Consider the following 14,676-nt stretch of genomic DNA (forward strand, 5'->3'; position numbering starts at 1 on the left):
GAATGTGCGTGAACGCTTTTGTTGATATGTGGCACCATTTCATTAATAGTTGTATATCTAAATAAATTATATCATTTTATATTATAAAAATATCCCACTTTTTACATGTTTATATGCACGTCTTATATGAATCATTTTAGGGTTATACTGCTACAAAATTTGTACATGATGCTCGACTTTTGAGTTGTAAACACGCATATAATAATTGTACTTAGCTTTCTCGTATGGATTTTGGCCCACTCTCAACCATTGGCATGAGAATAAGTATTTAAGTTGTAAGAATACACATTTAAGTATAATTAAGGGTATTTAATATGTGGTGAACTGGTATTGTGCATAATTGCTGATGCGCTTATTGATATATGTTTTCAAATAGTGGGTAAGGCTCATAACGCATATTATTCGTTAGTAAGGGCTGACATTATGCCTCCCCGTTCACCATTATCTTTGTTGGGATAATAGTTACATGTAATTTTTAGACGTTCGATGCATACATACAGTTAGCGGACCTATTGATATTGGGGGGTGATGTATTATTTGGACAAAAAATCTCAATCACGCCCCTCAAAAACATGGTAAAACCTTACCATCGTACATAAAAAAAAATAAAACATGGGTCCGCCACTGCATGCATAATATCCAAACCATACATTATATACATGATATTCAGACTCCCACTTTAGTACTATGTTCCATTGTTGACCGTACTCAGCATATCGATTCAGCCCTTCAACACAAATGACTTCATGTAATTATGATTTCTTAGGTGACATTGAAATGACATATGAATCCATCGAGTAAAAAAACTATATGTTAATGCAACGAATATCGTATATAGTAATCTCACAAATAACAAATCTATTAATAAGGTGTGTGTGTGTGGGGGGGGGGGGAATGTTGACAAACCTTACGTCTATCATAATTAAAAGATCATTTATATACGAGTACAAAACCCATATCAAAATAGGGGTGTGCATAGGTCGGTTTTGGTACAAAACCATAATCGATAAGTCGGTTAATAGATAACCATAACCAATCAATCATGGGTAGTTTCGATTAAGCGTTTTAAAAAGGTATAGCGAGTCGGTCATGGATTGGTTAATCGTGAACTTGGGCCTACCAACAAATTGTTCAAAACAATATTATTGTGCGTTATTTGGGCCAGAAAGATTGGGCTTGAATTTTTTTGACCATGAAATATATTGTTATTACAAATTTTATTACTATAAAGAAGCAACAAATATAGGCATCAAGAGTTGTAACTTGTGCTTAGGGCATTTTTCAAAAAAAAAAAAAAAAAACTTGAATTTTTAGTTTCAACCCAAAAGGTTTTTCCCATTTTCATTTTAACCCTACATAATTTGTTTTTTTATCTTTAACCCAAAACTTTTCATTATTTGCAATTTAACTTCATAACTTTTGTTACTTATACTTTTCATCTTTCGCAAATTTTCATTTTGCGTATAGTTCTAAATTTTTCGAGTTAATACGACGCAACGTGCATTGTGGTTCAACGTTTTTACATCTATTTTTCCATGTTTGTCAGGTTCGTCGCAACACGCATATCCTAGGTCGAGTCAGTGTTGGTGGTCGATGACGGTTTTTGACACCGTTTTACGCCCCGCCGCAACGCGGGGTGTGCTTTGGGGGGTTTTCAAATAAAAATGGTTATGTATATGGTTGTCGTAACGTTGGCTTTGGGGGTTTAAAAAAAATTGTTTTTTTTTTTTACTTTTTACCAAAAAGTATTTCATAAATTACTTTTAACCTAAAACTATATGTTTGTTTACTTTTAACCCAAAACTTTTTATCTTTTGCAATCTATTCTCGTAACTTTTTTTACTTTCAACTTTGGTCCTTTATAATTTTCATTTTATGCAAATTTTTTGCTATATGCTTGGTTCTAAATTTTGTGACTTAACACATCGCAACGTGCGTCTTTGGTTTAACGTTTTTACGTTTCGTTCTAAATTTTGCAAGTTAACATGATGCAACGTGTGTGTGTAGGTGAACGTTTTTACATCGTCTTTTTTCCCCATTTGACAGGTTTAACATAACGTGCAGGTCCTAGATCGATTTAGTTATACTTAAAGAGTTCCCGCCGGCGGGTCTCACTCCTAGTTTGTATATATTACATACTTACATAGCATTAAAAAAATACATATATATTCTATAATACTAAAATAATACATACAAACGGTTCGGTTTTGGTGGTATGTAATTGTAAACCTTGTTAACTATAACCGACCACTATTATCGGTTTTCGGAAAATCACAAAACCTACCCATCCGTTTTTGATCCGGTTCGGTTTCATTCGGTTAATTCGTTTAGTCTGGAACTGGATATTTCATTAAGCCCATTAAATGTCCAACTAAAAAGCCCAAATGACTTCCATGTCTCCCTTGCCCTACCTAAGCTATACGCCCCCAAATGCCAAATCGCTGATCTGCAGCTGCCGGAGACACTGCCACCTGTTACCGCCACAGGCTGCTACCGGCAGCGAACTGCGCCACTACAGCCTCTCTTGACTTTGCTATAATCAGGTATGAAACAATAATAGATGATAATCGAACTCTCTGCCTATATTATATGCTATCTTAATAATCTATTTTTTTTAGAAATTAAATGATTCTATATGTGTGTGTGTAATTCGAATGACAAATTTTCCAGCAATGGATAGTTGTGGTGTACACGAGCCGAGCCGAGCCGTTCGTAACCAACCGGCTTAAACGAGCTTTAGCCCTAAAATAAGCTAAATGAGCTTCTTATTTATACAATTTTTATTTCGTATATAATATTATTATTTTTATCATATAAAATTATGAATTTATGCTAAATAATATAATATAAGTGTGTTATATACAAGAGTTATACGTAATATAAATATAAATATAAATAATAAATGTGTATATTAATAAATAATAAATGAGCAGAGTCGAGCCAAGCTCGAGCTCAAAAAACTACTTAAGAGTCGACTAATCGAGATCAAGCTTTCATAAGTAAAATAAGCCGGGCTTGAAAAACTACTTAAGGGTAAGCGGGGCGTAAATCGGTGAAGCCTGCGGGGACATCATTTGCCGATCGGGGTGGCACCGCCAACCATGCGGGAGCCCAAATCGGTGAGGGTGAAGCATGAGTTTTGGGTGTTCAGTCACCGAACAAGAGAGAGAGAGATGGTGGGCCCCAGCCCCCATGCTTGTATCAACCAATCAGTTTTTTGTTTTCTTTTTTTTTTTTTTTTAATAAAAAAACAACTCCCCTAAGAGGGGTGCACCCCGTACGTTTTTGGACAAGAGGGGAGTTATAGAGGGGAAATGACATGGCAACGTATGATTGGGTTAAAAAAAACTTTCACTCACCTAATTAGGGGTGCACCCCCTTCACCCTAAGATTCGTCATTCAGCTTTCGTAAGTTAAACGAGCAAGGCTCGAGCCTAGTCAAGCTTGGCTCGGCTCTGCTCGTTTGCATGGCTATCTGAAAGGCTTTTGCTGTTTAGTTTATACAGTTGTGTTTAAAACGATTAGTTAAGATGGACAACCACATATTCAGGTATTTCTCGAACAGTCTTAGTGATTCTGTATTTCTGCATTCGGATTTCAGAAGTTGACTCTAATATTAAAACAGTTTTCAGATTTCAGTCATCAACACCTGAAAGAAAAACAAAATCATGTTGAAGTTTTTGTCGAAAGTGAAGATCGAATTTAACGCTCTAGACCCACGAACAGCTGCTTGTATGGAATTTTTGGCACAATGCAATGCTCGAACCGCTAAAGAGTCAAACCCATCGTGCCAACTACTGGTCAAACGCCGCACCGATAGCTTTCCACCCCAGATCTCAGTGACATTTGTGAACGGGGTGGAGGAGGTTTTCGATGCCACCTCAACACCTGCACAAACCATCCGGAAGATGATTCTAGAAAAGGGTCAACAACTGGAGACCGAACAAATGTTTCGTGAAGCCGGAGAGAAGTGGCCTGTTATTATTCCAGAGGAAGAACTTCGGCAATCATTCCCCGGTACCAAGGTTAGGAAAAAAACCAATTTATCCATTGTTTTTATTTTTATTTTTATAGCACCATATTAATTAAAAAATCATGTTTGGAGGTAATTTTCTGGTATAGGTCAGGTTTACCCGCAAACATTTTTTGGTCTAGTTTTAACCATAGTTGTCAATAGTGATCGTAGCGATCGCTGTAGCACACTACGTAGCGTATAGGTCTAGTGTCGCTATTAGGGTTTTAGCAATGGATAGCGAGAATAGCGACACTTTATTTATTTATTTTTTTTTAACATAAATAGCAATTAAATATAGCTATAAAATAGCTGGATTTTAGGTTTTTGTTAAATATACATGTAAAATAGCATATATACCAGGGTATTGTGATATAATATACATATAAAATTTAAAAGAAAAATTCTAGTGTATCACTATTTATATATAAAATAGCCGCCCGCTATTTATCGCTATTCGCTATGTAGCATATAGGTACCTTATCGTTATTTGTTGCTATTTGCCATTAACAACTATGTTTTTAACTGATGTGTTACACATGGTTACAATAACTGGTATATCACAACAGTAGTTTAGGTTTTTGAATAAAACGAATGAGACTATACGCATTCAAAATTCACTGTCTGCATCTTTTGCCCTATTAAAGATTAGACATAACGTAAATCGACCCATTTATATGTAAATACAGATTTTCTGGTTTGTTTTATTTAACTTGGCATATATGTTTACCAAAATTTTTATGTTCATTTTCTCAGCCAAGGAAAGCAGAAGAAAAGAAGCAATAAGTTCCCTTATGTTCATCAGATTCTGCAAGCTACTTAAATTCAAAAAAAGGTTTCGCATTGGAATTGACATAAATGCCCTTCGTCTTCAGCTTATATTACAATACTTAAGTTGATGTTAGCCTTTTAAACCTGGCATAGGATGGATGATTCATTATTTCTATTTTGTTACATATTGGTACCATAATAACAGAATGTTTTTATTTGAACGGCGCATCAGTTGATAAAAACGGAGCCATTTGTGTTCTATCAAAGTATGCGCCAGAAGGTCCATTATCCGGCAACAAAGCAGCCATTACGGGGCCTTTAGCACCCTCTTCCTCTGTAATAAATCCGGTTTGCGATGTCATTTCGGTTATAACATACCCAGGGTGCACACAGTTCACCATGATATTTTCGTACTTTCTTGCCATTAGCCTTGTGTAAGCATTAAGCATAGCTTTTGAAACTTTGTAAGCAGAAGTTGTTAGTGGCCATCCATTCTTTTGCAAATTAGCAGCCTTGAAATCCATCAAGAACATTTGGATAATCTCATCAATCCGCCCTTCAGTTAAGTTGTCGATATCATGCAACTCTTGTTTAAGCTTTTCATTGTGAAACCACTGAAGAACAATAAAATGTAGTTATTGGAGGTGTCAGTTGTGTTGGGTTGGGTTGGCGGGTTGAGTTTTTGCAACTGGATGTGACCCATATGCTTATACGTGTTAAAAGGCATAAACCTTGACCCGATCACGCTTAAATCGTGAAAACCGGACAAAACCTGTTGTTTAACCCATTGATCTAAATGAGTCAAACGTGTTTTGACAAGTTGTAACTATGGTAAGCGGGTTGTAGGGTTTCAATACTTTGGTTAAACGGCTGACGTATATGAATAAACGGATTAAAGACAAATCAATCCAACACGACTCACATTTTTTTATTAAGATGGTTAAACAAATGAATTAGATATGACAATTTGTTGGAATTTGTGACCCTTATGTAGTGTTCGTTTCACATAATGAAAAAAGAATCTTTGGATTGGATTGTTGATTTCACTCCTTATTTTGTTGGTTTCAACAAGAAAATGAATTGAAAAAGGGAAGGAAATCTACATTCCAATTTCATCCAATTTTCATTCCATTTTGCAAAACAAACACACCTACATTACAAATCCAATTTCAATTTCTGCTCGAATTCCCATTCCATCAGATTTTAACTCTCCATGCGCACTTAAATAAATTACTTACGTATAGGTCTCCGAAAACAGAGGTGACATTAACGATTCGAGCAGATTTCGAGAGTTGGAGAAGAGGAATAAATGATTCCGTAACTGTTTTAGTCGCGTAGTAATTTGTTTTCAGACATTTTTCTCCCAGTTGGTAAGGCTCTTTGACGATGTTGGTAAGAAGATGTGCATTCTCGTCAACCAGTTGTACCTAGCACAATAGTTATCGAAATCAGTAACTTGTTTTTCTGTTACTATTCTATTTTCATAAAAGTTATTGAAATAAATAAATCACTAGGTGTCTATATATAGTTTTAATAATGTAATTTTTTTAATTATAAATAAAAATTAATATATTATCAAATGTCCCTGGTAGGGTGTAAAATAAATCGGTTTTCAGATTTTATAAATTTAAGTTAATGATAAATGAAATTAATTGAGTGCTCATGTGTTGCAACAATTTTGATTAAAAGGTTTTATCGAAAAGTTAATAAAAATAACCTCATCGTAACATGCGAAAATTTGTAAAATATTATACGAACAGAAACAAAATATGTATAAAAATGAATGTTGATACCGGTTTCGATAATATCGATACAGGTACAGAAGTTCAATTGGTTTTGGTTTTGTTCGTTAGTGGTACGATACACACAACTGGTATAGTTTAGGTTCATTTACGATACCGCTACTGTAGACTATGGGGTATGGGGCTTGGGTTGGGGGAAAACGCCCAAGCCACCACCCCGGGTGGGCTTGGGTTGGGGCGTGGCCCTTGGGGCTTGGGTTTCAAACCGGGCGTGGGACGGTCTTGACATCCTAGCTGGCGGCCTCCTATTCGCTGACCCCGCCATGTCATATCGGGCCATTTGAAAGTTTGAATAAAATTCAAACCGTTTGGCCAAGCCAAGCGGTCACCCCAACCCCAACATCCCCTATAAATGTAACCCCCAACTCCACCGGCTACCCCATTCCAAACCCGTCACTATCCACCGGCTACCCCACTTCCAAACCCGTCACTATCCATCGCTACCCCAACCCGAAGAAGATGGCATCTTGGACCCACGAGGAAGAATTGGCTCTAGTCACAAGCGTCGTTGACGCTATGAAGGCTCGGCAACCCGGCCAAACACGATATTGGCCGGAAGCATTCGCAACCTACAAACATAACGTTCGACACGACCGCCACAACCTCAACGCGTGCCAACATAAATGGCGCGAGCTACGAAGCCGTTCCGAGCGGCGATTTAAGCCACGAGGATCGGGTGGCGGTGGCGAATATTGAATTTCTAGGCAAGGAGCGAAAGGCGTTCGACAATATCGCCCTTTTTGAAATTTACCTAACGCTCTAGGTTTTTTATTTTGTAATTTTTAGGTATTATGTAATTTTTAGGATTATGTAATTTTTAAAAATCTAATGAAATTTTAGGTTTTTTTTATAAATGTTGTGTGCATTTTATAAATTTTTTGTAATTTTTTTTAATAATCTGCCAAACGGTGCACCCAACCCACGCCCCGCCATACCCCACGGACACGTCACTAGGCTGGGGGGGGGGGGGGGGCTCCAATTCCAGGTGTCAACTCATGCCCCAACTCAAGCCCCACCATACCCCACGGTCATAGCTTATGATAAAAAAATATTCATAATTGTTTCGTTACACAGAAGTTGTGTGATCTAATCCAAAAAAGAAAGTCGTGCAACCAGAAAAAATAAAGTCAGAACATCGATCAAAAATTATAAAAACGAACATTGGTTTCGGTAATGTAAGTATCGATTTTCGGTCGGTATTGGTTACGTTACAAAAGGTATCGATACGGTATCGACACTCGACACAGCTTATGATATCATAAAAATATATTTTTCGTAAACAACTTCGTTTTCAACGAAAATTTCATCGGAAAGTCGAGAAAAAGAAAACTTAAACACAATTGTGTATTCAATTTAAAAACATAAACTAACAAACACAAGTTATCAAAGAAAAATCATATTAGTAAAAGTTAAATGTGTTAGAAAAACGTATATATTAGTAACTTTTGTATGCATGAGGGTGACCACATGTTTTGGGTGGTTTTCAAAAAAATAAAATACAATAAAACCTTGAATTTCACTTCTAACCCAAACTTTTCCATTTTTTTTTGTAATTTTAACCTCACAAATTCGATATTTTTTACTTTAAACCAACTTTTTTTTTCTCTTTTGTAATTTACATCACAACTTTTTTATTTTTATTTTAACTTTGTTTCCCTACACTTTTCATCTTTCGTAAATTTTCGTTTTACGTTTCATACAAAATTTTGCGAATTAACACGATGCAACATGCGTATGTAGTTCAACGTTTTACATCTATTTTTTCCATTTAACAAGTTTGTTGCAACGTGTGGGTCATGGATCAACATAGTTCTTTTTTATATGTTATATGTTTCTGTCTTATTTCTTCGCATTAATACGTCGCAACTTTTGCGTTACTTGTCGCTAGCAGCAATGTGACATTGATATTGTTTAGCATAGTTTTAGGTCCCTGCTGCAACGCGGGGTACTTAATTCCAGTTATATTTAATATAAAAGTTGAAAAGGAATATTAACATAAAAATAACAAACCAACTCTTCATCAGTTAGTAAATGAAATATATATAGTTAAAAATCACAAATTTGGATTCAAAGAATTCTATTGTTGTTAGAATGGTAACCCGGTTTCAAAGTTCCAAAACTGTATTTGATATTGTACTTCAAGTTCGAATTGCTTTGAATTTAGTATGATTTAAATAAACAACTAATATCGGAATTTAATATTTTAATTATTTATCTTGGTCGTCAACAGTCTCAACTTAAAAAATAAGTACTGGCAATTCCAACTATTAATATATTGGTCTCCAATGAACACTGACTAACAGAACCCTAATGTCGTTAGTCTCCGATCGCCGGAAAAACGTTTTTGGCCGGAACTCAACATTTTCGTCCCAAACCTCTTTGTAACCTTTTTACGGACCATGAGGAACCTTTTTCTAGTAAAAGCCCCAATTATTGAGGTCATCGGAAAACTCCTTTTTCGCCAGAAAACTTCGTTTTGCCCGCAAAACTCAACTTTTTGGCCAGAAAATTCAACATTTTCGTCCCAACTTTTCTGTAACATTAGATGGACCTTTAGGAACCTTTTTCTGGCCAAAAACGTTTTTTCGGCAACCGGAGACTAACAACGTTAGGGTTTCGTTAGTCAGGGTCCATTAGAAGCCAATATGTTAATAGTTGGGACTGTTGGTTGTTATTTTTGAAGTTGAGACTGTTAGCGGCCAATAACAAATAGTTGAGATTATTAAAATCCAATATTCCGATAGTAGTGAGATACTGATGCCATGAAGTATATAATTGAAATCGTTTGAAATGACATCATTATTAATGCGAAGAAAATATATATTTATGAACCGTCCTCTAGATATAAATTATTTATTATATAAGAGCATTCACAATCTGTCCCCTAAATTATGTGAGAGAGCTTTTTATTATATTATGAAAACTGATTGTAAGTGATTGGAAGTGGTTGTGACTTGTGAGTAGAGAAGAGAGAAAATGTTACTGTTCATCTATAAATTTAGGGGGACACTGTTCACCCTTTATAATTTTTTAATATATTTTGGAAATGGTTATGAGTGAAGAACAGAGAAAATGTAACGATAAAAGCATAAAAAGATGGAAGGGATGTGAATGCTTTAATAAGAATAGATACTTACAAATCCTCCTCTAGCTTTAAATTCTTTATCGTCTATAAAAATAACTCCAAGTTCCCCTGCATTATTAATCTGCAAATAAATTCCACTGTTTGATTAAATTAAAATGCAAATAATACATTAAAACTTATTCTGATTACCAATAAAGGCAGATGTAGTGTTCTCTCAACTCCGTCTACGTAGTGTAAATTTTTTTTTATTTTTTCGGTTTTATACAAATGATACCCTTAATCAAAAAATAAAAAATAAAATTGGGATACCCCTGAATTTTTTGAGCTAGATCCGTCACTGATTACCAAGATATCGAGTCAAGGTGTTTTAATATTTTTATACGGCACATGAAATTTGATTACCAAGATATCAAGTTTCCCAAAGCGCGTTTCAACGAATTTGACCGAAAGTGCAATACTCGATGGATCATTGATATCTAGTTGATGAAAAATCACATTGCGAAGGCCGGAAATGTTGAGTTTCTCCGTAGCTTCTACCCCGCGACTCTCGTTTCTAGATGTTAATATGACATCGACTCCATTTGATGCAAGTTGACGACATATTTTAACTCCGATTCCACGGTTTCCTCCCGTTACAAGAGCACATCTGAAATTTAAAAAACAAACATGAGATCTGTGTGAAGATTTTAAAGATTTTGAGTACAAACATTTATGAAACAATATGAAATTTTGATGGTCATCATGTACCTTTTGTCCTCCATGATCACATACAAAAGAAGAAAAGTTGGAAACCACCTCTTTTATAGCCTATCATAACATATTTTGGTTTTTAGTAAGAGGTTTTTTTTCCTTTTTTTACTAAGAGAAAATTGTTTGAAAAGGCTAATTAAGGGTGCTACTTTCTACACCCCTCCCTATTTACTTTTTTCACCCCCCTCCTCTCATATACTTACAGGTGGGGCCTGCGTGAGACCGACAGTTTTCCTCTCACAAGGGAGGTGTAATCAGGAAGGAGGGGGGTGTGTATAGAATGGGCCCTAATTAAATATCCCAATTTTAATAATTTGGGAAACAAAGAGATTCTCTAGAAAGGAGTAAATAATAAATATCTGACAAAAGCTGAAGCGTAGAGTAGAAAAAATGTTATTAGTGGGAAACTCTATTGGTACACCAGCCAATCTATCTGTATACTTTGTGTTTTTTATACGGATCGTATAGACCTATACTGATCGTATTGCTTTTTCAATTTCCAATAAAGGCTGTGTGTCAGATTTTGTCTATTTGACTAGACTTATACGGGTCGTATAGGCCTATACACGTCATATTGCTTTGTTTTTTTTTTTAAATTTTAGTATACATTTAATCATTGTTTTAATAAAGTTTAATAAAAGAATTTGTTTATTTTAAACAAAAAACACATTTAAAACTTTATCATGTAGACCCCCTGACTTCTCAAAAACAAACAAGGGGTTAATTGATTAATCAAGGGGTCTATACGACCCGTATTAGCCTACAATACGAGCCAATTTTGACATATACAATATGTATAGAGGTAAAATCAAAATTTCATAATTTTAGGTTTTGCCTATTCGGTGTGTGTCTCGGCCGTATTTTGACGTATTTTGTCATTATGTGTCGTTTTATGAAGTATATGCTCTATGCGTGCCGTATCGGTGACGTTAGGTTCCGTGTGGTATCGTATTCTATGATTACATGTAATTTTGTTAGGAATCCACTTGTACTCTAACGTGTCGTGTTGTATGTATACGCGTCATACGGTATCATTACTTGACGTATTTTGTCGTTAAATGTCGTATGATGATGTATATTGTCAATATGTTCGGTATTATCGCATATATTGTTCGTACAGGCCGTGTCGGTGATGCTCGGTATTGCGTATTTTGTCTATACGGTGTCGTATTTTGGCGTATATTGCCGGTTACTTTACATGTTGTATCCATTAAACAAACAAAAAACACTTTAAATATATTATACAAACAAAATACCTTTAAATTACAAATTAACCTATACGGTACATATACGAGACATTTACTACATCTATATATACTCATACGTGACATACCTCACCTATACTATACTACATTGTACATGGTATTCTTAAAAAAAATTAAGGAAATTTTTATTTAAAAAAATAAATACTTTTTTAGAAAATTTTGTTTAAACCATAAACAAATGTATAAAAAAATTAAAAAAAAAAAAACTCAACCAATACGACCCGTATAGACCTACATTGTACATGATTTTTTTTACAAATTTTTATATACATTTAATCATAGTTTTAACAAAGTTAATAAAATAATTCTTTTATTTTTTAAATAATAAACAATTTTAAAACTTTATCATGTAGACCCCTGAATTCTTAAAAAAAAAAAACAAGGGGTTAATTATTAAATCAGGGGGTCTATACGATCCGTATAGTTTCAGTCAAATAGACAAAATCTGACACAACAGTCTTTATTGGAAATTGAAAAAGCAATATGACCCGTATTGAAAGTGTCGATTTAAGGGTTCAGGTGTGCCAATAATACGACCCTTTATCAATTAACCACTTGTTTTTTTTAGAATTCAGGGGGTTTATACGACCCGTATAAGCCTATACGATCCGTATAGGTCCAGTCAAATAGACAAAATATGACATATCAGTCTTTATTGGAAACTGAAAAAGCAATACGACCCGTAGAGGCCTATACGACCCGTATTGAAGGTGTCGATTTAAAGGTCAACCCCTATGAGTTAGTTGAGATTGATTTTTGTTAAATGTTTGAATTGCACCCAGTTTAAATGAGTTTATATTTTAAAGAAAAAATTACATCGTTGGTCCAATTGGTTTCTGCCAAATTTCAATGTAGGATACTAATAGTTTTTGTGTTGCAAAATCAGGTATTAACTTTCTAATATGTCACAATGTTGAGTATTAAGGCCAAACATTGTTAACTTCCTTAGTTACGTCTTACTAAAATGACTAAAATGCCCTTTAATAACTAGAGAGCCTATTTTTTAGTTATTTATATTTGACTAAAATAATTTAAAGTTTTATTTATATTTTTTGTTTTATTTATATTTTTTATAAAATTATATGGATTTGAAGTTTATTGTTTATTAACTTTGTGTTTATATATAATATTATTTAGATTAAGTTAAAAAGTTTATTTTACTAGCATATTATTATTCAACGTATACAAACTAAATGTGTGGGAATAGTGGTTTTCAACAATTGGGTGGAAATGGGCGGTGGTAGCCATCTATTGGCTCACATGGGCGGCAAAGAGAATAGTGTCAGGCAGCTGCCTGGCACTCTTCTATTGGCCCGATAAATTTACGATTTTATCCCGCTTTAAATTTACGCTTTTGCCATAGTTCAAAATTATGATTTTACCCCCCACTTAAAAATAAATTTACGCTTTTGCTCCCAGCTAAAAATATCAATTTTGCCCACGGTTCAAATTTACCATTTTGCCCCGTTTAAATTTACAGTTTTGCCATTAGTTTTTTCCCCTTAAAATTACGATTTTGCCATCAGTTCAAAATTATGTTTTTACACCAACATAAAAATAAATTTACGCTTTTGCTCCCAGCTAAAAATTCCAAATTTGCCATCGGTTCAAAATTACGATTTTGCCTCGTTTAAATTTACAGTTTTGCCATTAGGTTTTTTTCTCACAGCCAAGTTACGATTTTGCCCTGAACTTAAATTTACATTTTCTCCATCGTTTTTGTTTGTTTTCCTGGTTAAATTACAATTTTGCCCCAGTGAAAATTACAGTCATGCCAGCAACTGCCTACGCCTCCCTCATTGGTCAATTTAATTTACGATTTTATCCCTGAATGAAAAATATGATTTCGCCCTCAGTTCAAAATTACGTTTTTCCGATCGTTTTACTATTTTTTAGCAAAACTACAAAAGTTTTTTTTAATTGGTTGACTCCGTTTAATTTTTTCCGGTGTCAATGAGCTGCCTAACACTCGCTCATTAGTCCTAAAAAATTACAGTTTTGCCCTGAGCAAAAAATTACGATCTTATCATCGTTTTAGTTGTTTTCCTAGCAAAATTATCGTAGTGTTTTTTTAATTGATTGAGAATTATTCGGCCGTCGCCTCGCAACGCGGGCTGGACAACTACTAGTTATATATAAACTCAAAGTTAATAAATATAAATAAACTTTAAATTATTTTAGTTAAACATAATTAATTAAAAAATAGACTCTCTAGATATTAAAGAGCATTTTAGTCATTTTAGTAAGACTTAACAAAAAAAGTTAACAATGTTTGCCCTTAATACTCAACACTGTGACAAGATTTGGCCTTAGTACTTAACATTGTAACAATTAAAACATTAATACCTGATTTTATAACAAAAAATTATTAATACCCGACATTGAAATTTGATAGAAACCACAAGAACCAATGGTGTAATTTTTTCTAGTTTAAATGAGCTTGTCATAACCTAAATTAAAGCTTGCTTAATAATACGTATATAAATAAAACAAGAAATAATTAAAAAACGAATTGAGTTTGAAATTAAAAAATTATTCACGATCCAAACTCGGACTCTACTTGTTTCATCGACTCGATTCACGATCAAACTCAGACTCTACTTGTTTACTCGACTCGATAGTTCAACACTTCAACTTTTATTAATCAAATAATAAATTTCATATTTAAACTAACCATTAAACTAGCAAAGTTTGATGACTTATGGGGAGTATAAATTATTAAATTATAAAGTTGTTTAATAGAATCATGTTAAATATATATAGGATTACCTTTTATTACGAGAACTGTGAGAACCAATATAAACACAACAAAAAATAACTTAAAAAAATAAAAAAACACACAATTTTTTTTTATTAAAAGTCGCTAATTTTCGTCCTTACGAAAAGTGACGAAATTAGCGATTTTTAATAAAAAAGATTATTTTAGCATTTAGTTGTGGGATTTAGCTTTATGGTTTAATTTTTAGCATTTAGCTTGGGTGAGGTAGTTAA

The 14,676-nt window shown here is 34.1% G+C and overlaps 2 protein-coding genes across 4 annotated transcripts; one reads left to right on the forward strand and one right to left on the reverse strand.

Annotated features, from left to right (window-relative positions):
• The first annotated feature begins 2,385 nt into the window (after nucleotides 1-2,385).
• Nucleotides 2,386-5,158, forward strand: LOC110911744. 3 transcript variants are annotated; one of them, XM_022156375.2, is made up of 3 exons: nucleotides 2,386-2,543; nucleotides 3,633-4,025; nucleotides 4,769-5,158. In XM_022156375.2, exons 2-3 carry the CDS (start codon nucleotides 3,669-3,671, stop codon nucleotides 4,796-4,798), a joined length of 387 nt encoding a protein of 128 aa, XP_022012067.1. In that variant the 5' UTR covers nucleotides 2,386-2,543; nucleotides 3,633-3,668; the 3' UTR covers nucleotides 4,799-5,158. The 3 variants fall into 3 exon arrangements, with proteins under 3 accessions (XP_022012067.1, XP_022012066.1, XP_035840496.1); XM_022156374.2 differs by having other exon boundaries at nucleotides 2,404-2,543; nucleotides 3,626-4,025; XM_035984603.1 differs by having other exon boundaries at nucleotides 2,410-2,543; nucleotides 3,622-4,025.
• On the reverse strand, nucleotides 4,837-10,509 carry LOC110911743 ((+)-neomenthol dehydrogenase). Its single transcript, XM_022156373.2, has 5 exons — nucleotides 10,418-10,509; nucleotides 10,073-10,316; nucleotides 9,723-9,791; nucleotides 6,022-6,210; nucleotides 4,837-5,397 (listed from the first exon to the last, which is right to left on the reverse strand). The coding sequence occupies exons 1-5, from the start codon at nucleotides 10,429-10,431 to the stop codon at nucleotides 4,996-4,998; spliced, it is 918 nt and encodes a 305-aa protein (XP_022012065.1). The 5' UTR covers nucleotides 10,432-10,509; the 3' UTR covers nucleotides 4,837-4,995.
• Nucleotides 10,510-14,676: the final 4,167 nt, after the last annotated feature.

Source organism: Helianthus annuus, chromosome 15 (genome assembly GCF_002127325.2).
Source record: "Helianthus annuus cultivar XRQ/B chromosome 15, HanXRQr2.0-SUNRISE, whole genome shotgun sequence".
In the NCBI taxonomy this organism is placed as follows: domain Eukaryota; kingdom Viridiplantae; phylum Streptophyta; class Magnoliopsida; order Asterales; family Asteraceae; genus Helianthus; species Helianthus annuus.

Coding starts and splice junctions, on each gene's coding strand:
- LOC110911744 (XM_022156375.2), top strand. CDS start 3,669: ATGTTGAAGTTTTTGTCGAAAGTGAAGATCGAATTTAACGCTCTAGAC. Junction 4,026..4,768: donor AATCATTCCCCGGTACCAAG/GTTAGGAAAAAA, acceptor TCATTTTCTCAG/CCAAGGAAAGCAGAAGAAAA.
- LOC110911743 (XM_022156373.2), bottom strand. Junction 6,211..9,722: donor TTAAAGCTAGAGGAGGATTT/GTAAGTATCTAT, acceptor CTATTGTGCTAG/GTACAACTGGTTGACGAGAA. Junction 5,398..6,021: donor CTGTTTTCGGAGACCTATAC/GTAAGTAATTTA, acceptor ATTGTTCTTCAG/TGGTTTCACAATGAAAAGCT.